The sequence below is a fragment of the Synchiropus splendidus genome, chromosome 12, assembly GCF_027744825.2.
Source record: "Synchiropus splendidus isolate RoL2022-P1 chromosome 12, RoL_Sspl_1.0, whole genome shotgun sequence".
NCBI classification, from domain to species: domain Eukaryota; kingdom Metazoa; phylum Chordata; class Actinopteri; order Syngnathiformes; family Callionymidae; genus Synchiropus; species Synchiropus splendidus.
In genome coordinates this window covers 4,268,376-4,295,154 of record NC_071345.1, presented here as the reverse complement: position 1 = coordinate 4,295,154, position 26,779 = coordinate 4,268,376, and the positions used below count along the sequence as shown (strand labels likewise).

Below are 26,779 nucleotides of genomic sequence, written 5' to 3'. Positions count from 1 at the left end.
AGCGACACAGTAGACAAAAGCCCATAGAGTTCCTTTTATTAGAGTAAATCACAACACAGGGAGTAGTGCAGCCATGTTGTCAGGGACACAATACATGCTACAAAATAATTCTCATACACGGTTGCCTTTGCTTGCATTTGGTATCTTGATCCTTTATAGCAATAACGGAATTAGAACTATAATCCGGCCAAAAATGTAGAGAAGTTCATGTGAAGCGGACTGACTTGATGTAACTTTAGATACCGGGTTCTGATTCAAAGATGACTGAGCTTCTCCACACTTACCGTGCGTCGGTGTGAGAGGGGAGTAAAAAAGTACAAAAAGATTGACTGACTGGTAGGAGAGAGAGAATACTTGGAGATGTAGAGGTCCGAACTAAAGGCTTGGCTTCACAGCGAGGGCGCTCAAAAAGGAATCACTGCTCCTCTCGTCTTTTACTTCCACTGAAAAAAAACAAATGCCTCTAACCTCTAAACACTTGATATGCAACCAGGAGGAAAGTCAGAAGAGCGTGGGGAGTGATGGTGACAAAGTGAGTGATATTAATTCTAAAAAGATCTACAACTCCTTGCATTCAAGATTCTGGTTCGACCTGCTGCTCCAAAGTTGAGATGCTGAGGGTCTGGGGTTAAGATCTAAGCGGTAGACACCACAGCGAAGCTACAGGGAAGGAAACATGCTTCCATGGTTATTAACCTGCTCCACACTAAAGTCTCACCCATGACACTCCTACCGTCGCGTTACTCTCTCTCCTATTCAGTAAAAATCTTTTCCCCACTGTCGGCTCTGATAAGGCTCTCTCTCTGTCGTCAGTCCCAGGATGCAATATGAAGAGATCTATTTTAAGGCAGGACCTAGAGGCATGCAAATAAACTACCTTTACATATTTTACCAACAGTACAAGCAAGGAAAAGTTAAGACAAACTCCCGTCCATCTCTTTGTTCGACCAGAGCTAATACTTGATAGACAGTGTGTTTATCAGAGGCAGATATCATATGAGTTTGGTTTTGTCGACGTCATGAAACACAGACAGCTAGTATCAGTAAACAATAAATAGAGAAGCTGCAACTTTAACTCATGTGCAAGCAAGCCCAGGAAGAATGGACATGGAAAATAATTTGCACACTTCACATTTTGGCAGTTATCTTTAAATCATTTAATAAATACTCATATTTATATCTCTCTATATATATAGTATTTGTGCGAGGTGTGTGTCTGCATGTGTGTGTTGGTAGTGCGAGTGTCCACCCGGCACTCTCACCTTGTCGTATGTTGAGTGTGGATCTCTTTTTTTTTTTCCTTTTTTAAATAGCAAATAACATTCTCATGCACACGAGTGTTTCAAACACAAGAAGCAGATCCATTGAAAGGTAGTCCAAGCATTTTTTTTTCAGTGGAAATAGCTGCAAACTGAATGGAACATGAAATTCTTTCTGTGCAGTCCGTGGCGGCTGGTGGAGCACTTCGCTCGACCCGGGGCCTATTTCTGGAGGTCACACTGCAGGAGTAATACGATGGACGGGTCGCTCTTGGCCGCCTCTTTGAACTCCTCCAGGGAGATCTGGTCGTCGTTGTTCTTATCCATCTTAGAGAAGATCTTGTCCACCCGCTGCTCGGGCGTCAGGCCGTCCTCGTTCATCTTCATCATGATCACGGTGCCCACCATTTTATAGATGGCCTGCGGAGGAGAGGGGGAATCTACGTTCATGTCCATGATGGCTCTCATTTTTAGACGCCACAGGGTGCCACTCTCCGCTCCACAACCTTTCTAGAAACCTTTTCAAACCAAGAGCGCCGCCTACTGAAGCCAGCGCCTCATGAGGCATATGTCTGCTTTTAAGGCTAAAATTCTCCACAACAAATGGAAACTTGACAATAATGAAAGCACAAAATAAGAACTTTACAAAGACACAATTAAAACACTCGGACAGAGACATCTCACATCCAACTGACTGCATCAGCTTTGTTTAAAACGCTCACTAATATAGGATTTTACAGACAAAATAAATTCAAGCCAGAAAGCGGGTGAGGATAATCAGCTTGCTTAAGTAGCAAGACGGTTGATTTAGAATGTGATATCACTTAGTTAATGATTTCCAACAAAAATAACCACTGACACTCCAAAAAGATCCTGAATTTTACATAATTTAATTGAAATAGTATAACATATTATGTATTTATTCAACATAACATAATGGTTGGCGTCAGATAAAATGGTTTCGAACAATATTTACACAGAATTATGTTGTTTCATATTGTTTCATTTTTCAGCGATTGGGACGTTTTAGTTGCATTAACTATGTTTGGCCACTTGATGGCAGCATTGAAAAAGGGACGCTTTCAGTTGCTGCTGTATGTTGGTCAGTTACTTTTGTCCGTTCCCCAATAGGAAATCATAAAACACCCAGACAGGGTCAGTCTCACCTCGATGATCTCCAGCATCTCCACCCGTGTGATCTTGCCATCTCCATCCAGGTCGTACATGTTGAAGGCCCAATTGAGTTTCTGCTCGAAGCTTCCCCGCGACGTGATGGATAGAGCACAGATGAACTCTCTGAAGTCAATAGTGCCGTCGCCGTTCTTGTCGAAGGTCCTGAAGGCGTGCTGGGCGAACTTGGACGCGTCGCCGTACGGGAAGAACTAGGGAGAACAGAGAGAAGAGATGGGACGATGGCAGACGTCTCAACACCATGGAAATGTTTCAAACTGCAGTAGCAAATGTCACGTTCGCCTACATTTTTTAAAATATTTTCTCCATAATGTGATTTGCCTTTCCTGCTATCCTGGATATAAATGAGGTCAGAGTGCAGGTTGGAATCAGCCACAGGATCACTCTGAATAATTACATTCTACCTTTCCCTTCCAACCATGAAATGATGCAGAACAACTGGATTATATTCGACCTTTGCGGTTTCTCTGCAGAAAAAAAGCGGATTGAACTCTCCACAGAGCTCAAGTTCTCATTTCAAGACATCCGAAAATGCACACCAGGTCGAGGGTTAACGCAGAAACCAGCAGAAGACCAATGAATCCCCTCCTCACCCGCAGCGGCCCTTGTGGGTGGCCGGGAGAATACAAGCGATTCATTACGTGTAACCTTCCACTCGACCTCACTGCTAAAAGCTCTGAGAGCCAATGGCCAATCCGGCGGAGCGAGGCGGATCAGTGAAGAGCGAGAGATGTTGGATGTGAGGCAGCGGCGGGCCACATGCTGATGTCTAAGATGTTTGTTGCTATGACACCAGATCACCTTCAATTCATCAAAAGCACACAATTCTGACTAAACCTCTGATTCGCCTCTTTTTACTCAAGCAGACAAAGTGTGTACCACCACGCATCGTGTACTATATTGGATTCTCTACTGGAAACATAAAGATAAAGTCAATGAAGGACGGAAACTAAAAAAAATCAATGTCAATCATCAAATCATCTAAAGATTAGTCATGGGTAGATGAGGTTTCATGAAACACTGTCCTGATTTTCAGAGGCCACCAGGGGGCGCTGCCTGCTGTAAAATGTTTAGACTTGAACAACAAATTCAATGAAACCTCAAATCACTGATACTAGCTTACAGCATTGATATACTGGATTAAAATCGATCAACGATCTTCCTTCATCACAGCGTCCTATTATTCATCGAATTCTGCTCAATCTGCATTCATTTTTGTATTTTTCTGATGTATATCAAATCCTTCCTAGCAAAGTAGGTTACAACATCAACAGCATCATGCAGTATATAGTACTTTTTCACTTTTTCAGCCATCTATTTAAAGCTCCAACCAGTTACATGAAATAATGGAGCAGAACAGGCTTCAGTTTGATACGTGATTCAGGGCGCAACGTTGAGTTAAACTACATTGCTACGATGACAAACTCTGTTTTACTGTATTATTTTGTGGTTAAACAACCTTTCTCCGTCACTGTATAAGGATGAACCGAGATCTATGACCCTGTCATGAACTCTCCCGACCTGAAGGACCAGGTCAGGCTACGGAAACAATGACGATCGATCGGAATTCTGAGCTCATCCTCATACAGAGGTGACGTTCAGAGACATATCACATGCTACTTTCCTCCTCACTGAAACTCAAGGTCACTGAAATCTGAGGCTCCCTACCTGAGATTAGAGGCATTGATTTATTTTAGACTGAGGCTGATCCACTGAACACCTGGATTCTTCTTCATCTTCAGGAGGGGTTGCCCTTCTCTGCTCCTTAATCACATCTATGAACCTCTTCTTAACCCTGTGGATCATCTCCTGCTTCAGTTATACATGTCAAACACAAGGCACAGGGGCCAACAATGACACACCAAGTCATTTTATGTGGCCAGCAAGAGCTTTATATGGCTCAAAACAAAATCAATGTCGTGAAGATCAATGAGATAAGATGAGATTTAAAAGGTCAACTATGATCCAGAAAGAAAAATGACGCAAATGTAGTGGGGCATTACGAAGTCACATGGTCAGGACGATCCTGACAGAAGACAATGGAAAAATACAGCAACAGGCGCTGGAAACAGAGCTGCAGAACAGATCCAACTGCAGGCTATTTGCAACACAGAGAAGGAAATAAGAAAACAGACAAGATAAGATGGAGGGTGACAGAGCCTCTAAGTAAACTTTCAGTAGCACCCCGATGGAAATAGACTTTGCAGCTCCCTGTTGACTCGCAGAGACTGCTTCGTTCTCTTTACAGCTGACGATATTTGCTGCAGAACACCACACAGCTTTTTTTTCTCTCTTGATTTTGGATCCTGTCTGTGTCTCTGGATGTTTGACACGACTGTGGTCGACCATCAAAGAACAGACAGACTGCCAGACCATCCTTGCAGCTACCTTGTAAATTACCGTTGATGCCGTGTCAGTTTGTGCGGGGGGGTGGTCTATTGTGTGACACCACCTCCACACACACAAGCCCCCGAAACATGCTGTCGTCGAGCAGAACATTAAAGCCGCTATAATAGGCCTGCGAGCTGGCACTGGTGCTGATCTAACACCGGGGAAAGGGAGCGGGAGGGAGAGCGATGCTGCACGAGTCACACTTGAAGGCCATTTCACACTGGCAGCCAGTTCACAGAGCGGATAGCACTTCTGAACACCGGCCATGTGAGTCTCTAAAGAGACACCCATCGGAAAATGTGTGAAAGAAATTTCACTTACAAGAACAAATATACATCTACTGACAGAAATGTTCACACCGCCTCGATCCAGATCTGTTGGACACATGCCGTCGGCTCTGAAGATAAGTTGGATGGACATCTTGGAGCTTAAAAACTTCCAGCAGAAAGACGCTGGGGTCGGGATTAGAACGAGACGGAGGGATATTTATATGAACATTCGGCAGCGTCTGGACATGTAACTGGATTAGTTCTAAGTGGGACACAATGCCTACTGAACGCCTTAGTAATGAGTCGAACTGATCTCTAGCCGTATGCAAGTTTGGCACTCTGTAAACCCAGATCATTGTAAGAAAACAAAATATTTGTTTACTAAAAAGTAAGCTTGAAATCTCTGCGGTGATCAGCAAGTCAATGATCACATATGGCAGGCAACTCTCATCCGTCCACAAGAGGTCACACACTTAAGAATCATGAATCACCCATTGACTTTTAAGTACATGGATTATCAAAGTCTTCAAAAAAGGTCACCTAAGCTTCCACAAAACAAATTATTGGAAACATAATGTAATACTATTTTGGAATTATAATTGCATACATTCATTTTTGGGGTCATTATCATAAAAAATAAAAAGTTTGGAGACTGATTTGATAGACTGATGAGGATCTAAATGAAGAAATGTGAAAAGGTATGACGGATATGATGGAAAAGATGGCTACGCTATACCAGGACGTTCAAAGTCAACAATAGGAAATCCCCCCAAAAAAGAAAAGAAAGCTAAATTAAAATATATATATATATATATATATATATGTTAAAAAGAAAAAAGAAGAAGTAGGTGTAAGTCAATATGAAGAAGAAGACACTATCGCAGTTTCACTAAGACCAGCAAAGTTTAATCTTTGAAAGAAGGATATGCTACAACGGCTAGACATGAGGAACAATACACAAGTATCTGCTCCACTCCTAAGGTTTCTGCACAGAAGAATTTTAGCTGCACATAACCCATAATTTCAATCATTTATCTGGATTTACTTCAATCTCTATATTGCTCAGTTAGTATGTGTGTAGCTTGATGACCGCTGCAAACAACATTTCAAAACAAAACTGTGATCACTAGTGTTTTAAATTAATAAATGAGAAAGATAATCTGAGTTTATGCATTAGGCTTTTCCCCCCTGACGTGTCATGCCGCCAGATGAATCTTAGATATTGGCATGACTTTACCTATTATCACGCTGTTATTCTTCAATATAAGAAAGTATTATTGGATGAAAAGCGCATCTCATCTTATCTCAGAGCGTGTGGCGACAGCAGCGATTAATCCCACCATATAAAGCTGACAGGACCACCATCACCAGGACAAACTGACCGTATAACATTGCACCCGCCAACCGGCGTCGCTTAACTGCTGCTATGACAACAACAGTCTAATGGCCGTGGCAAAAATGTAAAACCTTTATTCTGGACTTCAATTGTCCCATCTGCTTCAATAGAAAGGCCCACCAAAGTGTGACGCACGTACACACATCTTGCGCGTACTTTTGGGAGTCTCAGAGCTCATTAGATCCTGGGCTCGGTTCCCCTAAGCAACAGGAATCAATAACGTTTTATTCCACGTATAAACTATACCAATACCACTGGGACAGGTGCACAAATAAATGCCCACTAGCTCTTGTGATCGAAGAGTCACATTGGATCACAAAACATTTTTCTTGAACTCCATGTATAACTTAGTTGTGAGTGGTTAAATACTGGAAAGTTTATTGACAATTACTCCCCCAAAGGCTTAGTGGCGTTTCACTTCAGCACCATGGACAGCGTCGCCTGTTGCCTTTTAAACTGTATCTAAACATCTAAAATTTGACTCAGGTTTGCATCACAGCACCATAGGTCTCACTAAGATTATTACTGAAACCTGTCATCAACATATTTGAGTCGTAAGCATTCACATTTTTGTTTTTACCAGACAATCGCTTGCCCCCTGAAAGAGAAAGTGTGTATCAGTGTGATGGCTCTATAAATGGCCCCTGAGCTTTGACTCGCTGCGTATGGTTTGTGTCATTCATCGGTGTTACCGCAGGGTTGCCTAAATAAAGCCTTGCGTCTCACTTGTTCTTTTCCTGACACTGTCTCAGACTCACACAATCAGGAGCTTTTCCCAACAGCACTCACTATCACCGTTGGCATTGCTTCCAACGCAGCATCAGACACAAGAACCAGCACAAGCAAGACCCATTATGAGAGCGTTTGCACATGCAGACTGCACTGTGCACTCCAGGCTTCTTCCCGAGACTTCTGTAAGTACTTCTCTCTCTCTCACACACACACACACACGCTTCAATCCGCTCAGCAAAATACAATTTTAATTATCTTCTTGGAACTCTGTTGGGAGTCTGCAGAGATATCAGTGTCACAAAAGCTAAACTGACTAGAGCTTAAGCTTTTCTAATTACTTTTCTAATTAGTCAATGAAATATTGATGTGCAATAACACAGTGTTGCCACAAGACGGCGTTAGGCGGTACAGCCTGTCTAGCATGGGGCTCTCCCACAGGTCCTCACATGCTTCTCCTTCCTGCTGGCCAAGTAATAGACTGCTTCTTCTTCTCTATCTTGCAGCACCATATTATGGGGGTCAATTAAGGGAGCGAGCTGCAAGATCTTGGCCTTAAAAAAAACCTCTTTCACTTTCACTGTTTTTGTGCACTGTTTTGGTATGGCTCCCTGCAGACAATAAGCTATAATGTCTACTCTGTAAAGTGCAGGGCATCTGTATTCGACACATGAAAGCAAGCATGGAATCAATGCATCCACCTTCCTCTTCCAATCCGAGTTCGACTCCAGTTCTTTTGGACCCTGGGCTAGACCCCTTGATAATCCAATACCTCCCCAGAGAAAGGATTTCATCTCTAACCAAGACTGGGTGAAACACCCTTTCCCAACAAAGAACCATGAACTCTGGCTTAGAAGCGCTCCTCACATTAGGCTGCCAACCGATCCAATGGATCAATAAAAATACTCTTCACAGTGCTTTGGTGACCAAAAAAAGTCACTTTAAATTCCTCCTTGCTGTTTAGGCTGTGTTTTTTTTGGTCATGACTGAAGGAAAAGACAGAGGCAGCATCTCATGCCTGAGGCTGCTATGTCCCTCAGGTGAAGGGTATGGAGGTCAGCATGTCTCAGGGGGTCAAGTTGCTGCTTGTCCCACACGGGACCAATACCGGAGTCCCATTAGGTTTGGGCACATTTTGAGCAGTCAGCAATAAGTATTCAAGGGTCACCAACATTGATTCAGCCAATACATAATTAGAAAGAATAAATGCGTGTAAACAGATCCACCATCTTATGATGTAACAGGAGGTATAAAATGTAAACAAAGCATTGAAGCTGAGAAATATCAGCAGAGATTTAAGCGACGGTTTTTGAAGAAGAAGAGCAGGTTCATGAAAAATGGAGGACTTTTTATACAAACTATGTCATTTTGTTAGAGGATGAAGGGTCTGATGGTAACAGTGGCTGCAAAACACTGAACGTCAAATAAAAATCTAAAGATCAAATTGACTTAGTACTCTCTTAAGAAGGGTCAGCAGTACAAAACATATAATGCATGTGTTTGAGCAGAGGGGCTTCCTCTTTTCTGGCCAAGTATTGATAGCATTCTCTCCGCTGTTTTGATTAGTTGGCGTGCTGTTTGCTTAACTTGGGCAATTTCAGTCAGTTTCGAGCCGTTTGATGCAAGGTTCATGCACTGCTGCGACGCCCCACATTGCTGCCACTTGTCCCTCGTTCTTGAAACTTGCTTCATCCATTTCTTATGACGCACTTCATATTTTGGGAAGACGAAAAGGCTTCGATGCTCACTGGCACCAGTAGCACATCCAGACGCCATGCAACGGTTCAGCATTCCCTCCCTGACATGGAAGAGCTTTTTACCTGTGATGGATCGATGAGGTATCATGAAACAGTATTGCGGGGTTGATAAAACACTGTCCTAATTTTATGAGGGCACTAGATGGCGCTCTTGGTTTAGAAATGATAAGCGGTTTCATTGAATTACTTGTTCAAATCCAAACATCCAAAAATCAGTACACTGTTTCATGAAACCTCATCTACAGTCTCACTCCAGTGACATCATCGAGGAATATTTCCTGTTGTTGCTTAGAGCAGCATTGTGCTAAATTTGATTCACTTGGAAATAGTTCAACACTAATTTCAGATTATAATTCAACAAATCCAACTTCATATAGAAAATGGGATCATTCCATATGGCATTTTTATACTGTACATTGTTGTCGTGTCGGTGAATCTTTAATGCTCTTTCACAGAAACACTGAAAGTGACTTCCATATTGCTTCCATCGAGAGACCAACTGGTCACATCAAAACCTGTCTGCTTCTCCCATTGCACAGTGCAATCATTTGCTCTGAAAATGGTCCATGTGGACTCACGTCTGACCTCATCTTTCAACCTGTCTGTCATGATTACAGGCAAAGAAGAGGAAGCCACTCTTGAAGGGGGACTTAATTCACCTTGGAAAATTCAAATGGCAGCTTGCTAAAATGTGATTGAATGTGGTTTGGTAGAGGTAAACTTTCTGTTTCAGCACAATGAGAGGGAGTCGCATTATGTGAAAAAGAGAAGCAGCAGTAGCTCGACTGTGAAGAAAATCAAAGAGGCAGCAGAGCAGGAAGCTGTGTCTTCACTGGCGCCCGATAATCTCGCTGTATTTATACTCAGGTGACCTTTGTTTATAGTCAAGGTCTGCAGGCTGGGGTGAGACTTGATAGATGTGCTTTTGATTCAGCGAGACAAAAGGCTTAAGAGGCGAGCCGTATCTTGATAGAAATATCAAGAGCTGTGTTTGAACGATAGAGGGGGGAAAATAAATACATACATCGGCCAACAACAGAGAAGGTCAATTACTCTGCTGGGAGGCAGACTAATCATCTGGACTCACAACAGAAATTATATTTTTTAACTGAGGAATGGTATTTATGATACTACAAGAGGTGGAATTTCCCAAATGTGGGACTAATAAAGGACATCTAATCTAATCTAACATCTAAGGATTGTAAAATTATACAAAAATAAATGAATAACCTGTTTATTAATGCAAATACATTTACAAAAAAAATCTAGATATGAGCTAAAAAATGTGTAGGGAAAACATGATTGTATGTAAAAAGGCCATTTTAAAAAAGCAAAATAGGTGAAAAAAAATAGAGCAGCAGAGAGAGCAGATGAAAATTTTCAATAGACCACAAGCACAAAACATTCTTTCCAGACTGTTGAGACTTTATCACGAACATCTCACTTCAGCGAAAGGCAGCACAAGCCTGTCCTTGTCCGTGGTTTATCTGGTAGCACCTGTGACATTACCACTGCCACTGTCCAATTTAGTAACAAAGAAAGAGCAATGTGTACGTCTGAGATGAAAATCAAACACATTCACTGTACCATTTCCATCCACCTATAATGTCACCAATACACAGATGTGAGTCTTATCTCTCGTAGCAACACAGAAAATAGGAACATCTGGCAGATCATGTCACCTTTTGAATGCAGACTGTGGTCTAAATCGGTTACAGGAACACAGCCAACCGGCGCGAGATAAAGCCTGTGACTCACTGAGGAGCAGCAGGTTTGGCAAGTAGACCTGAGCGCTACCTTGATCTCTTATGAAGTCACTAAAAAAGGAAGGAAGTGGGGTAAAGAACAGCACAGCGGTTTCCTTAAAACCCTCCAGCCAGGCTCGCACCTAGGAGGAGACGGAACGCTGGCGACCTATAAAACAGCACAGCTGCTTAAAAGCATTACATAATATATTTCCTTTACTCCGAGGACTCTATGTTATGTATTCAATATTTATACACTTCAACTTTACATAACACGTCAAGCCTCTCTGAGTCCAGGAGCATGAATTCTTGATCATTGCCGACGTCACGCACCACACTCCGAATATTATGGTGACTGAATTTATGGTCGAGTCAAGCTAATGGTGACAAAAAAAGAAAAAATCTGCATCAGTTGTTCATGTCCAAGCATTTTCCTTCAGTCATGACCAATCCGGATACAGTTTCATGAAACCTCATCTACCCTTCAGAACTGAACAGTCTATGATATCCCAATGTACTGTATGTTAGTATGCCATACGTCATATCACGACGTATTTTTCTTACTGTCATCTCGCAATGCGTATTGCATTGTGAGCTTACTCACCCCTAAGCAACACAACTACTGCTTTTAAAAAATGACAATGGTTAATTTCAACAGAAGAAGTAAGAAGATTACTGGGGCGTTCCAAATCCACTGATCTGCCATCGACTCATTTGTGAAGCTAAACCTATATATGGTGACTGAATATTAGCGGCTAATATGATGCTCACGGATCAGCAGTGAGATGGCATGTATGGCAGGACATTAAACCAGGCACGAGATAAAGAGAGAAGCAGAGGATAAAAGGAGAAGCCAGACTGCTAACCTAATAATATCCGACTGCGCTGTGCTGCTGGAGCAGGGATATGGACTGCTTTATTAACAAGGACATATTAGTTCCAGATCACTTTGACAAATGCAAGATGCCCTGATGTGACCCCGAGTACACAAAAAAAAACTGTATGTGAGTGTGTCCGCGTCTTTTGCAGGCTGTAATAAATATTTGTGTCCAAAAACACCTCTTCAAACAGTAGTAAGATTCACAAAAGGATATGCTGCTGCATAATTTATTAGACGCCGTCGGGTACAAAGTGAGAGTGCAGAAAGACCAGCGAACACCTGACAGGACTAACACAATTTATTACAACACAAGCACTGCACTCCAGTCGACTTTGAGTTTGTTTACCTCCTCATACTCTCAGTGGTAGCTCCTGTTAGCATCGATGAATGAGTTTTTGGTTGCTTTGCTTTTTTTTTCTTCAGAAATTTAAACTAATTTGCAGTCTGAATTGCTTTCCGATGCTTGCTGTAAACAGCATCAGAGGATTCATTTTCTGATCACACACTCATTCATCATGACTTCACACATTTATTGAGTTTTTATGGCCACTAAAGCACCAAAAAACGTCTTCTCCAGCTGACAGAAGACAGTGAGAAACTGCAGCGCTCCCGTCTGGGTTTGCGCGCGTGTGCATGTGAAGACAATGATGAAGGATGACACTAGTGCGTCTGGAGCGAACGAAAAGCTATTCTTGGTGCACAGCAGCGACTAACTCACTTGGTCAGAGAGGGTAATCAGTGAGAGAGAAAGTCAGTGGAGAGGCAGGAGAAGGAAAAGTAAAAGTATAATACACAGAGCGACGCAGATGAGTAGGAGGATATTATGTATTCATGAGTGTGTACATACACCTACACTCTCAGCTGCCGTCAGTGTTTGCCAGAGCAGAGAACACTCAGGAGTGAAACAATATCACACTCCAAACAGTCGTGTTACTGTGAAGGTTAACTTCTTACGCTGCATTTGTGCACAGTCCAATGCATTTTTGGGGTCTCAATCTGAGGTCACCAAATGGACTCTCTGTCCTAAACATGAATGTTGATTTATATTCCAACCGTTACCTACTGGATTCTCCAAAAGATGAGTGACGCGCTTGGTCCACCAGGAGATCCTTGTAGTGACAAAGGCAAGAGTAACGGGAGGTCTGAGGTTTGCGCTTGGAACTAAAACTTATCTTGGAATATGGAATCCATTGTTCACAAAACAACTGATACAACCAGTGTCCACTTTGACTTCCTATTACATGAGTGTCAGTTAATAGACATAGCACATAACATCATTTCTACTCAACGAATGTAGACAAATTTCACATTGTTTAACAACAAGGCAGGTTACCATAATACTTTTTTACTACTATTTACTCGTGGTCTGAACCCTGTGGCTTACACAACGACACGGCTAATATATGGATTTTTACAGGCTAAAGCGCGTCATGCTGCCTAAATATAGAGCCTGGTAACACCAAACTGATGAAATCACAGGCGTTTTACTGATCAAAATGCACAGTTTTCGTTCATTTTCTGCATCTATTAATTGAGATCGATTAGTCGACCAGCCCCTTAATTCTTTGGGCTCATCACGGGTCTTCACGTTACAACCCAACTAACAAGACATTATTATTATTATTATTATTATTATTATTATTATCCTTCATTCTCATTAGCTAGAGATTTTATTTTTCCAAAATTTTGTACAAGTGGTTTTCTGAATTGATCTATATCAACTGAATTTCAAGACAAATCCATGAACACTGATGCGATAATATGAAAAAGTATTGTTATATTTATTATTACTATAATTAAATTATTAAATAATAGTTGTAACCAATAGTGTTGGTGATTCCAGTGTAACCATTGCAGTTTATTAGTCGGCAGATCTTTAGCTGTTGTTATTTATAGCCGAAAAACATGCTGTGGGTATTCTTCTGGACTCCTGTGACGTCCAAGCAACAGTGCAGTCGAGAGAACAATGGTGGGTGTGAAAATTTGTCATTACTTCTAAATCCCAGGAGCGCTGCGTTAAGCAGGATTCGACTGATTCAGAGTGGCTTGTGAAGTGTGACAGGACATCTCAATAATGCCATGTGGAGGGACAACCCTGTTCGGATCTGGAAACCAAGTCATAATTTTTCCTTCTGAGCCGGACCATGAGTAAAAGCTGGTTGACAGATCAACCTGAAACACCCTCAGTTGTGTAAGAGGTGTAAAAGTATGTTGTCTCGATTAATGGCTGATTCATGTTGTTAGTGCAAACTCATCTGCCACTGGTCTGTGATCAGGCTGCAGATGTTTTCAGACGATTGTCAGTCGGCTTGTTCCTTCCTTTCGAATGTGTCTGCCTGGGGACTCGTGATGGACTTCCACTCAGTCACTGCACTCATGCACACACAAACTACAACAACAACCATGCTAGAGAGTGGAATCCATCCATATACATCTCGATCCAGGTCACTGCATGTGGACCCATGTCACAATAATGCCCTGTGACTACATCAACCTTTTTCCACATCTAGAAACGGCTGATAGATTTTCATCTCCAAGCTATCTTCCACTGATCTCTCGCCTTCAAGCACGTCATCACATTTAATAAGGCTCCTGTTCTTTGCAGGAGTCCAGTAGTCGCTCGGTAATTTGAGGCCGCAATCAGGGAAAGTGTGTGCGCTTGCATGTCCGCGTCAAATTGTTCGTTAGCAACAACACGTCAACTGGCAGAAGACAGTATTGATGCTCAATTATGTTACTGTCAGCTGAAAAAAGAGACACAACAGCACTCGCGGTGAAATCGTTACAGTCCATCTCCACTTTAATGTGCCAAAACAGCATGTGTGACGCAAATGCCACAGCTTGTTCACGCTGTAAAGTGTCAACACAAGTTGTCGCACGTTGTTGCTCTTGACGGTCACGATTTTGTTTAGTATTTGTGTATGTCATATGAAGCTTTAGATGAAGTAGAATAGCACAAATCATCTCAGTATAAATAGATGGATGCAAAGACTAAACCCCAGGAAAAATTATATCAAGTGACAAAATCTGTCACCCATTTCACTTTTTTTTGCAGAGTGTTGTTTTCCGGTTACAAATGGCTCCCAGTGCGACTGGCGTGTCAGGAATGAGAAATTTCACAAGATGTGGCGTGCAAGCCGAGTGTGAATTGCCAAGGAAACCTCTTTTCCATTTTTAAACCGCTGCTTCTCTACAGGAAGGCCACTCATATTGATAATTCCCAGGGAAAGTACAACATTTAGTTCGATGTGTGAGTGGCTTGTGTGCTCTGATGTTCCAGTGTTCCAGGTTCTACTAAGTACGCCACACTCCCAGATGTTTGAAGCTCTGTGTCACTGTGGTTTTCTGCTGCTTTAATCCAACCGTAATGAGGTGTGACTGACTGGCTGCGCCATTGTCAGTCAATCGTGGAGATGAACTGTTAAGGGCCATGTGCTCTGCTGTTGTCCAAATATCAGTCCCCACTGTCGTCAAATTCTACCCAAATCTCCGCCCCCTTCACTGAGAAAGAAATCCGGGGTCGAACCCTGGACTGAATTAAATATTTTCTTTCAATTCAAGACGGGAGGCAGTCGCTGTCTTGGCCACCTGAAAATGATGCACTGCGGCCAACCCTGCCATGTATAGATTTTAAATTGCATTTTACACATCAACATTACTTCATAACCAAAGGCACAGGCACCAAGATGAAAAGTGGGTTGGACAGGCAGAAATAACTTTATTCTTTACATTAAAATGCCTATGTAACCCACCTATCACACAATGTTGCGTGACTGTGCAAACTGGTGCCATAAACATTTTGAGGGAACTATTTATTGGATTTCTTGCGACACGATACGTATCTCAATACAGGAGAGGTGATGCGATACATTGCGATATATTACGATTTTAAGTGGGAAAATCTGACAATGAAGTACCATATCATCTGCATTTAAACTGATTTAGTGTTATGACGTTAGTCCAGTTAACTTTTCAATTAATGAGCTGATGAATCATCACAAATGCTGGCGCATATCCAAGTACCTATGTATTAAATATTTGATATAGACAAGTTGAAACATCCAGACAACGTCACACCAAGTATTGCATGATTTCAGGAAAAATACTGATACACTATTACCCGCTCATGTATGATGATGTGCGATGAATGATTCGATATTTTCTTCCTTGGACCACTACTGATGTGCTCACACCACCATCCCACTTCTGATACCATCTGTGTAGGAAAACTTGCACCTAAATATACTGCTAATTGGTCCGGCTGTCCGTGCTTAAACACTATATTTTACCCCTCTGAGAGGTATCCACTTGCGGCATCTGTACTTCCTGTGGGACCGTCATGTCCTGTCAGAAGTACAGATGCAACCACATCTTGAATGCGTCATACTTCTAACACCATTTCTCATACTGAGTGAAGACGAAAACCGCGTGAACACTCGACCACGGTCCTTCAAAGCTTCACTGAGGGACATGCTTGCCACTCGTCTAGGAAAGCTCATGCGGAACCTTGATCTCCTTCTTTCAGCTCATGACCCAAGATATAAGAGACAGGTGTATAGAGTGCCTTGCCTTGCTCGCCACCTACATAAACACCGGCTCGTGCAGAAAACCCATCCTAATGTGATGTCTAAAAACACCATTGACACATTGAAACAATAGTGGAGTATCAGGCCATAATTACTGCTTCACCCGTGCTGTGTTCTAGTGAGAGTGTGCAGTGAAAATAATCATTATAAAACTGCAGCCATTCTGCCACAGAAGTGGCGGCTTGTGCTTCGGCAGATTTCTGTTGTTCAACACCTCTCCTACAGGCTTCACTGATGTTTGCAAAGTAAAAGAGAAGAAATTGGAACACACAATTGGTTAATCTTCTTGAATGAGGACATGCATGTTTAGCTAAGTCATTTGAATTGGGAAACTCAGTTTCTTTTTGACGTTCATGCCGAGTGTATGCAGAGGGTCGTTCTGAATTTACCTGACTAGAAAATAGGTCAATTTCACAAAAGGAAGTATCTACAATCTCTCCTCTTACAGTCAGCATTAACGGCATTAACAGTGGGTGAGGTTTACAATCTCATATTTGCTTACAGCCATCTGACATTGTTTGCCTTTGCCAAACTGAGCCATCTCGGACATCTTGACAACAAGTTTGAATGTCAACAAACCAGCAAAGTGGTAGTCAGAAAACAAAAAGAAGCTCTGGCAGTTCACTTTTCTTCGGAATAGAGTCAGAGAAACTGTAGTTCAACTAAATTTCAAAGGTCAGCGATAAGCTCAAACTCCATTGATCTTGTGATGATTTAGTTGTCATAGAGAAATGGATGGAAGTTACAGGACAGGTCTGGCATTCAACAGTGCAGCATTAAATGGTGCATCATGAATGCCTTTCATGCATGCTTCTTTATCACGCCCCGCTCCTTTTTTTTTCATTCTCATCCAGAGACATTTGATGCCCCTCACGCCACACTCTTTCTGAAGCACTTCGCCGCCATCATACTCTTGAAGGTGAGGGTGAAAATGGTGCAAGTGGCAACTCAGAGAAAGAGTCCCAAGAACATTGTGCTCACACCTCACCAAAACATTAGGGTGAAACGGGCTGCTTTCGGAGGTGTAGCTTTTTCCTTTTGCATCTTGGACAAGGCTTCTTGGTCTGAGGAGAATCAGCTGTTAAAGCCCTAGTCACGACACCATCACACAAGCACATCGACAACACACCTACATTCACACCAGTGCAACACTTTCATTTGACCACATTTCAAACTCAACCTTGTGATCGTGCTCTGTTGGAAGTGTGTGTATTAATGGCAAATTCCCTAAAAATCTCATGCTTCCTACCATCATTACAACTATCCCACCACCTCCCCTCCAGACAGTCTTCTCAGGAACAGTCTGGACCCATAAATGTGAGGTCATGGTAGACTGCAATTTCACTTACACGTCCCAGGGAAATAAATGATGACATGCTTCTCTAGCAGGGTTCCACAAAAAATATAATTGAACAACAACATTAGTCTCAATATTTTATGTAAAATATTCACTTAACATATACTAGCCTAAGCTATTTTGTTAGATCTGAGATGATGCAAGAGCTGAACTGGCATATTCATTTGTGACCTGTGTGCAAGCGAACCTTACATAATGGCGGTGCCCTCTGGCATTTCCTGGCACCACCGATCATTAAACATTGATGCCTTTTCTACACAAAATGCTTCCTCAACTGTAAAACGTATGCAGCTATCGGTATGTAACAGTAGAGTCAACGGGATTTTATTTCGTAGTACACAGAAGCCCTTGTAAATCACTGTCAATCTTGATTGATAACATTTTCCACCGATAAAGAAATAAAGAAGCTTAATATGTATTGGCTTGTCATGGCGAAGGAGGAGCTAAGCCAAAAGTCAACTCTCTTATTTGATCAACACGTCTGTGTCCCTACTCTCACCTATGTTAATGAGGTTTGAATAGCAACCATGAGAATAATTACAGGCGACCATAATGAGTTTTCTCCGCAGGCCGTCTGGACTCTCCCTCGGAGATAAGGTGAGACGCTCGGGCGGCAAGGACAGACTCACATTCAGGCCGCAAAAGCATTTGTTTTACAATGTATCAAATAAAAGTTAACAGTCCGTTCTCTACTTTATCATCCAATATCTGATATATTTTCCCTCCACCAATGAGATCATCAGGCTTATGTCTGCTGGCAAAACACTCAAAACAGATGGATACATTGTATGAAGAGTTTGGGAGTGTTCAGTCGGATATATAGATACCTTTTTTGAAGACTTGTTTGCAGTTTTTGGGGTCTCTCTGACATGTTTTATCCACGTCGAGTGCACATCTGTAATTCCCTCATTGCTCTATGTCCTCATTTCACACCACAGTAATCGATTCCAGTCTGTTATTAGCAGCTAAATATCTGCTGTTATATGGATTTCTCTCAACCTCGCTGCATGGGTGTGGCAGACACACACAGTGAGAGTCAGCATGAGTGTGAATGTATGTCAAGTCAGGTGAGCCTTACCTTGACATAGAGCTGCTGGAACTCCTCCAGGTTGAGTCTCCCAGTGGGACAGTCCTTCAGGAAACCCTTGTACCACTGCTTCAGCTCATGCTCATTAAACTCTGTGTTCTTCACCAGATCCTCCATCACCTCAGGGGTCAGTTTGCTGTTCTGTTTCCCCATTTTTCCTGCCAAGACAATGATGCAAGATGTTTTTAACTACCCGAGTGGACATCATTTGAGCAGCTATCCACTGCATTCCCTTGAAACTCATCATGTCTAAGACGTATTTAGATGTATTTAATATTTATGCCGACTTATATATTATGTGGCTACTCCAAACAGCGACAATTCGAAAACATAAACAATAAAATGAACGTTGGTTAAAGACATAAAAGCACTCAGAGAGTGGAATCCTCCCTCAGTAAAGAAGACCGCGATTTGTTCCTTGTATTGTTTCACATTTTTGGAATTTTTATCCAAAACTGTACATAACTTTCCAAGTTATTTTGAACACAGACATACTAATCATAGCTGTTGAAAACAAAAACTTTAAGTTTAGCTGTGTAAATCAATTTGACAGGAATCTGTGGCAGGAAACTAGAGTGCCTATGATGTCATTAATCCAATTCCCATACTGATGCTGACATGTAGACTTTATATGTGCTTCAGAAATGGCAAGAGGAGGCGCAGTTCTGAAGTACATGTATCTATATTCAGTAATGCAAAGTGAAGTGTAAAGAATGTTGTGTCGGACTGCTTCATGTTTGATCACACATTATGAGTATTATGAACACATAGAGCCAAATCCCAAGTTTGTAGAATCATATGCTGCTTTCAGTCTAAAGTAGGGATGGATTAATATCCTCTCCAGCACAACAATATTACAGGAGAGACTCTTACATCACAGAGCGAGCAATTACCAGCCACTGTGCAGGCCATCAGACAGAAGTGTCCGTGACGTGAGACAGCAGCAATAGCTGGAGACAGATGTGTCCCACGGGTGGTGTGTGCAGGACTCAGGTCTCTTTAAAGTACAGTGTAGTGTATCAGTGCGTTATCGGAACCCATAGCGCACCATTGTGTAGGCTTATCAAGCTTATCCGCATTCATAAATGTAAAAAAAATAAGGATTAAATTGTCTTGAGCTCATCAATTAAACTTTCAAAATACATGCTATGAAGTATCCAGTTGCGTTTTGATTCAATGGTACAATGGAGCGTGTTGTCATTGCAAACAAATCACACCACTTTACTTTGCATTTACATGACCATCTGCTTGACGCTAATGCAATGGTGCAAAACACTCGTCTAAAAGCAAATCAGTGATGAGGTAAAAGTGCTAAAATCAAAGCACACAAAGCCACAAAGCATATAACCGCATCATATCTACGATAAGTATAATCAGCTTATCTCCGTTACACATCACAATCTTTTTGGTACCAGAACTGATTGAGGGGGCAAAGACGCTTACGGGTCAGTCTGCAGTGCAATGCAGACATCAGACCTGAGTCATTGTCCTTTGTTTAAGAAGAAAAAAAAAAGAAGAAAGAAAGAAAAAGTCCTCCAGGGTTTCCACTGATGCTGGCAAAACAATGCATTATTCTGCGCACCCAGGTAGAGAATGAATACTTTAATGTCCGATTAATTATTGTTGGGGAAAACTCAAAGATGTGCCCCAAAGCCAGACACTGGGTTATTACACAACTACCCCCTCACCACCATTTGCCAACAGGGGATGACCTTGAGTGTGGGTGTGTGTTTGTATGTGCTACGGTGTGTATCAGCACTGATTTGCGGTAAATGGCTCAAGATGATGGAGGAGATCCACCCTGTTGGCAACACACACACACACGTAACGAGACGTAAAGCGTCCAACGCATTGTCAGTCCACACTTATTTACGAAAAGTAAGTGTGGTTGTTATCCATTAAGACAAGCAAAACTACAGGAAATTGACAGTCAACATATTTCGTTTTATTAATACTCGCTTCGTCTTAATATCTGCGTCGCAGCCCCGTTTAAAACAATATGTCATAGAAAAATAGTACTTCCTATTTACCTGAAGAGAGTGAGGGAGTCAGTGACAGAGGTCCGGTCCGATAAATGGAGACGTCCCTGAAATCCCGACGACGTTGAGAATCGTCTGCTCTCTGGACTAAATAGGAGCCCAAGAGGTGGTGTTTCTGTTTGTGATGATCGACAGGGAGTCGGGGAGATGTGTGCGGGTCCAGAGGATGCTGCTGCTGCTGCTGAAAGAGCTCTGACTCTGACGATCCGGGAGGAGGAGACAGACGCTGAGGAGAGAGAGAGAGAGGCGCGCGCGCGCCTTTCCGTCCCTCTTGTTGTGGATTTGAACGCTATAAATCTCGCCATTTTATTTCAACGCACAACTCAGGAGACATAAAACAACTCAGATATATGTTTCTCACTCGGAAATTCTTTGTTTGAAATATCACTTCCGCCAACGAAGAAGAAGGTTTGGCGCCACGACCGCTGACGTAGCCCGCTGCTAGATTAGCTCGTATTAGCTCTTAAGGTTGCTTGCGGAAATACTGCATCTTCTCAAAGTGTAAGTAACAAGGGTCTATGGGATGTACACAAGAGGAAACTGTATCAACCATATTAATTAATAATGACAACAATTTCACTCTAAATAGTGAACTCTGGCTGAAGCTAGTTCAGTCAGGTCTTAACTGTGTTGTTTGGGCTTGTTTACCTTAGAGTTTAGTCAAGGTTAAACCCCAATATTACGTAAAATACAAGTCATGGATAAAATGGAATAAGTATGTACAGGTGTAACATTTGAATTAAGTTTTTATTTTTTCCATTAAATATTCTGCTGATATTTCAGATGGTGAAAATGGTGAGAGAAAAAGTCATGCTATTTCATTATGACCCAAAGTTTAGGGTGGGAGTAAATGTATTGAAGTATTATGGAGTCACCAGGTGGTTGTGAATTACATGACTTTTACAGAACTTTATATGATCCACTGGAGGTCTTCCCCATCTCTCATGATGACGATGGCAGGGCATATCCATATTTGCAACTTCTCTTGTTTAAATGCTGCTTACTGAATATCTGTTAGCATGTTATTATCAATAATTTTAATTTTAAATTAGTTTACTGCAAGTGGAATATGATGCATGACATTAAATATTAAAATATTCATTCATTTTATCCAGGATTTAAAATGTACAACCTTAGTCACCAACATCAGTGTTGCATTTGTTTTGAAAACGTTGTCAATATGAGTCAACAGAGTCTAGTGAGAATATTTTCCATAGAACTAATCAACCTCGAATACATCATTGACCTGGATTATGATCATGCCTGAGTTGTATATTGACAATATTATCGAATACTGAACTTGAATGTAACAACTATAGTTCTTGGTCATATCAAAATTCTTCTGCTGTCATTTGTGGGTAACTGAAACTGTTGCAAATGCAACAGTATAACCTCAATTTTAATCCCTGGTTGCTTGTTTATTCGATGCAGATAATAAAAAATGTTCACTGATTTATTTTAGCAGTGTGTTTTCAAGATGGACATTTTGAGAGTTGTATTGTTTCTATTTTAGGAATAAATAAACAAGTAAAATGGATGCAGTCACACGGGATCTGAGTCCTCGAGCTAAGAGAGAAATGCAAGATGCTTTGAAACAGCCAAGGACAGTGCCCATGCTGACAGAACAGAACAGTGGTGCTGTGTTTCCACAGCATTTGGTGGTTCAAAAATCCTTCAGCTCATCATCGCTGACGAGCACGTCTCTCAACAACACTGTCCTGACGAGCACAGGTGAATACAAGGAGGATCGTAAACAGAGCAAGCAACCAGAAGGTGTCCGACTTAACAGCATGATTCAACAAAACAAGACTTCACAGAGTGATGCAGCGAGTGGATCGCCTGAAGTCTGCCTTTTTACTCCAGCTATAGACTATAACCAGGCCATATTTAGTGACCCCCAGGAGCCCTGCTTGAGTATGGCACATAATGCAGCTTCAGCCATCACTCACAAATCAGAATCATCTGATGTGTCAAGTTTTCCTGATGATTGTGAACAACCAGGGAAATCACTTGAAGACAATCCCCCTGGTGCCTGCAGAGCTTATTCTAGACATGGCAACGATGAGACTCAGGTGCACAGTGGCATCAATGAAGACAAAGCTATCACCTTAAGATCAGTTCACAAGGAGTTTAGTCGTATCCCCTATAGTCAGGCACCTAAAAGTGAGGAAAACACAGAGAAGGAGTACATGTGCAGCAATTCAGTTAGTGTGAGAAGCAAAAGGGAGGAAGCGGTGCCAAGTCATATAGCCGTGAGTGATGATGGGGACTTATCCTGCACTCACCACGAAGAGGAGTCCTATGGGAATGCGGCTGTAGGTGAAAAAGGTGAAAGAGAAAAAATTGAATTGCAAATTTGTGAAAATGTCCCTGTCAGTGATGGGGGAACAGAAAACCAAGTTAATGAGTATGACACGAGCAAGAAAATGATCTCTGACTCTTTGAAATGCACCAAGGGATCAGTTGAACGTGATGATGTGGAGTTCGGCAGAAACGTCGCGACTCAGAGTGCATGTCTTAATGACTTGTGCGAGAAAAGAGGAAAACATGCTGCTGGCGAGATGACAGCCATGCCTCAGAGTGAAATGGCTGATCACACAACAGTAATTCTAATCGCTGCAAGGATCAGTCAAGAGGCCGCTGAAGGAGATAATGAGGCAAGCCCTTTCGTTGGATTTGACCCAGCAATCTGTAGAGAACCTGACAGGGTGAGCGTAATAAGATGCCATGGCTTAGAGTGCGCTGCAGGTGTGGAATTATCTCCATCATCGAAAGCCTCTGAGATAAACACAGCTCTTCCACTGTCTGGAGTAAATCTTGATCAGGCTGAGCGTTCTTTTGACCAAAGCAGAAAAGCGAGCCACGATGAAAACAAGGATTCATGCCAGTTAGCTTCTGAAACACAGTCATATTCTATCACGGCCAATGAGATACATGATGTGAATGGTGATGAGAGCTGTCAGCAGACATTCTCCCCCAGCAGTTGTCAGCACAGACCTGAAAATCACACTGCAGGAGACAACAGACATGAATGTCTGGCTACTGTGGGAGATCAGTTCAAAGACCAAAGCCACTCATGTCCCTCTTCCATCGCTTCAGAGCACCTGGAGATGCGAGAGGTCAGATGGTCACAGCAAGTCTCACATGAGACGAGAGAGAGACAGGAACAGGCTAAAGAAAAGGATGGATCAACAGTCCACTGTGATGATTGGATTGTGGAAATTTCAGATTCATGTGGAGAAACCTTGTTACCAGATGAAAGCGGAGCTTCTTGGTGCTTATATGATCACTCATACAGGGTGAACAATTTCACAAATGACGATTCAACAAGCAACAATAGGAGCGACTTACTTGAACTGACATCTGATGAATGCAACGTTCATCCGTCAGACAAAGATGGAGGTGAAGATTTTTATCTGACAAGTGAGGCTGTTGTACCGGGTCAAAATGATTCGAGCCCAGGATGCCAGTCACAGAATGTAGTCACAAACTCATCAGCTCAGAACACAGCCGCTCCAGTGCCATGTGTCCTAACTCATTCCAATCAGTTTGAAACTTTCGAAAAGATCCATCTCTCGCCAGATGATGATAATGATCAGGACCTGGGCAGCCGCCATCTTCTTACCAGCTTGCAGGGGCAGCTGTTGAAAACACTCCAGTGGGGACTTGACCAGACTATGCCAGGGGCAGAGAGAGATGAGCACATGTTTATTACGCCAAATGAGGCGGAAGAGAAGGGCAAAGTAGAGAACTCTGAGTGTCATATTGAAAAGACACATGAATCTGTGAGCAGTGATCTGAATGGCAAAAAACCTCTGTCAGATGTGAAGAATCAGGATCAACAGGATGACGATGTTCAGGATGTGTTGAACACAGACAACAAAACCATCTCCCTTTCCTGCCAAAGTACCCATTCAGAGTTTGAGATGAAAGAACAGTTTGAACTTGTCTTAAAGGAGCTGAATCTGTATTTTGAAAGCGGCAGAAGTGATGCGGAATATGTCAGTGGTGACGGATCAAATGGGAAAAGTCATGACACGACAGATGTCTTGGATGTCAGCCCGTCAGTGGATAAAAAAAGTTGCAGTAGCCCAGAGGAAGTGGATGATGATGATGCATTACCAGGTAATACTTTTAACTGTAAAGATGTTGGAAAATATGATTCCTACCTATTCAGTCTTTTAGTCATTTGCCCAACACATAAATACCACAGCTTTTATCTAATCAGGATTTGAATCACATTTGATTCCAAAATGTTCAAAGCATTTGTAAAATTGCTGGTAAGAGCCAGTACAATGCACATAAAATGCTAATGATCAGAAGCAATATTGGTAAATCTCTTTCTTTATATATTAAACTGTATTTGGACAAATAAAGTAGATTTTCAACTGCTTCATTATTCAACCTGAAGAAATGTCCCTCGTACAATTTTGATGGAAGGGCTGACAAATGAGGTCAAAGTGCAGGTCACTTAAATTGTCATGGGGATTTGTCTCCAAACGGAAGTGAACTTTTGCTTAGATACAATTAGAGAGCATTTGCTTACTTCATATTTCAAGTTTTTTTTTTTTAATGCATGCATTAGAAGAGGTAAACTGAGGATTACAGCGATGAGGCTCACTGTGTCTGATGTGCCTCGTTGCAGCAGACTGCTCCCAGGAAATATGTGGAGGGGTTTCAGCAGTTTTTACAGTTGCTGGCAACCACAGTGGTGAACAGGAGGTTCCCCACAGCAGCGTTTTGTGCCAGGAAGAGTGTGTGAACACCAGGGAGAAACCAAAAGGTGCACATCAGCAATCCTTATTTCATTATATCAACAACACTAAAACAAAGTGAATGTATATTTGTCTTGTCTTGACAAAAAGCAAATATCATTTAATTTATAGATTTTTCTCCCTCTATGCTAACAGCTCAATTTTCTCAGCAGCAGATGTTAAATAATACCCCTGTCGTGAATACAAAAATGCAATTTAAACATAAACAAGCGTCAGTGAACCCTGTCTGAATATCAATTTCCCAGAGCTCCCGGACGCTGATCTGAAGAGGAAATGGTCTCCATCATTCGACTGTGCCCCCCAACATTATCTCAGTAAGTTATAATAAAATGAAAGCGTGACAGGCAAGTAGCTTCATCTGTTTGTTCAAAGCAGTGACATCAGCCCAGACTCAGCGGTTGGGGCCTCTAAGAACCTGCATGAGGCCAATCCGGCTCGGGCTCTCCAAGAGGGCGAAGACTAAACGACTTCACCGGCATCATCCCTACGAATGAACTCTTCAACTATGAGTGAGTGAAAATTCTGCCTTGTCCTTTTTTCTCAGACAAGTTTGTTTGTTATGATCGTTCTACGACCTTAGTTACTTTGCATTGCGTTTGTAAAAGTATACAAGAAATTACAATGTATGTCACTGTCCTTCAAACTTATTAACTATTGATATTTTAATTAATAACTTGAATTTAATAGTTATGTGCCTGAGTTCCTGTGTTGAGACTTAAAACAATGTTCAGCTTGTTCACCTTGTTTCTGTGTGTGTAGGTGTGTTCAAACAACCTATAAAAAAGTACCGTGTTCTGTTGCAATTCTGTGGCATCATTAGGAGAGTTCATGTGTATACAAACACATCCGGGCGGAAATCTGTGGGAGGGTGGCAGGAGTTTACTCTGCGTTCATTTGATCGTATTTACATATTTCCAGTGTTCATTTTTTCAACAATGAAATAGAATTTTGCTGTGTTGTCAGCTTAACTCACTATACAGAGAAACAGCAAAGAAAAGCATCTTTTATCTGAACACATTATTTAAAATAAAAACTGTCAATACAGCATGTGTGATATTATTCTTTCTGTGAGACTGTGTTACACCTTAGCATGATGATGCCCATTGGATTACTCAGTCATTACGTATACTCCAACAGAATGTTATTTAACGTGAATCCTGGCACGGTCAGCTGAATGTAGATAGTGAAACAGGAAGTGGCAGAAGAACATTTGCAAATGGGTCAACCCCCCCAAAAAGAGGTTTTCCAACCATTGAATCAAATTGGCGACTCTAAATATCTATGTGTGTGTTGCCCACAGCAGTGGTGCCCAACGCAC

The 26,779-nt window shown here is 41.9% G+C and overlaps 2 protein-coding genes across 4 annotated transcripts; one reads left to right on the top strand and one right to left on the bottom strand.

Annotated features, from left to right (window-relative positions):
• Positions 1 to 19: 19 nt before the first annotated feature.
• vsnl1a (visinin-like 1a) lies at positions 20 to 20,876 on the bottom strand. Its single transcript, XM_053881206.1, has 4 exons — positions 20,678 to 20,876; positions 18,639 to 18,805; positions 2,426 to 2,641; positions 20 to 1,679 (listed from the first exon to the last, which is right to left on the bottom strand). The coding sequence occupies exons 2-4, from the start codon at positions 18,798 to 18,800 to the stop codon at positions 1,482 to 1,484; spliced, it is 576 nt and encodes a 191-aa protein (XP_053737181.1). The 5' UTR covers positions 18,801 to 18,805; positions 20,678 to 20,876; the 3' UTR covers positions 20 to 1,481.
• Positions 20,877 to 20,918: 42 nt separating this feature from the next.
• LOC128768367 (uncharacterized) lies at positions 20,919 to 26,496 on the top strand. Of its 3 annotated transcripts, none has more exons than XM_053881204.1 (5): positions 20,919 to 21,187; positions 22,200 to 24,811; positions 25,335 to 25,469; positions 25,707 to 25,775; positions 25,834 to 26,496. In XM_053881204.1, the coding sequence occupies exons 2-5, from the start codon at positions 22,219 to 22,221 to the stop codon at positions 25,953 to 25,955; spliced, it is 2,919 nt and encodes a 972-aa protein (XP_053737179.1). In that variant the 5' UTR covers positions 20,919 to 21,187; positions 22,200 to 22,218; the 3' UTR covers positions 25,956 to 26,496. The 3 variants fall into 3 exon arrangements, with proteins under 3 accessions (XP_053737179.1, XP_053737177.1, XP_053737178.1); XM_053881202.1 differs by having other exon boundaries at positions 20,921 to 21,187; positions 25,332 to 25,469; XM_053881203.1 differs by having other exon boundaries at positions 20,922 to 21,187; positions 25,332 to 25,469; positions 25,837 to 26,496.
• The last annotated feature ends 283 nt before the right edge of the window (positions 26,497 to 26,779 follow it).

Excerpts from the sequence above, each read along its gene's own strand:
- vsnl1a (XM_053881206.1), bottom strand. The coding sequence starts at position 18,800 with ATGGGGAAACAGAACAGCAAACTGACCCCTGAGGTGATGGAGGATCTG. Across the intron at positions 2,642-18,638 it reads TCCAGCAGCTCTATGTCAAG|TTCTTCCCGTACGGCGACGC; the intron begins GTAAGGCTCACC and ends TGTTCTCCCTAG. Across the intron at positions 1,680-2,425 it reads AGATGCTGGAGATCATCGAG|GCCATCTATAAAATGGTGGG; the intron begins GTGAGACTGACC and ends TCTCCTCCGCAG.
- LOC128768367 (XM_053881202.1), top strand. The coding sequence starts at position 22,219 with ATGGATGCAGTCACACGGGATCTGAGTCCTCGAGCTAAGAGAGAAATG. Across the intron at positions 25,470-25,706 it reads CACCAGGGAGAAACCAAAAG|AGCTCCCGGACGCTGATCTG; the intron begins GTGCACATCAGC and ends TCAATTTCCCAG. Across the intron at positions 25,776-25,833 it reads TGCCCCCCAACATTATCTCA|CAGTGACATCAGCCCAGACT; the intron begins GTAAGTTATAAT and ends GTTTGTTCAAAG.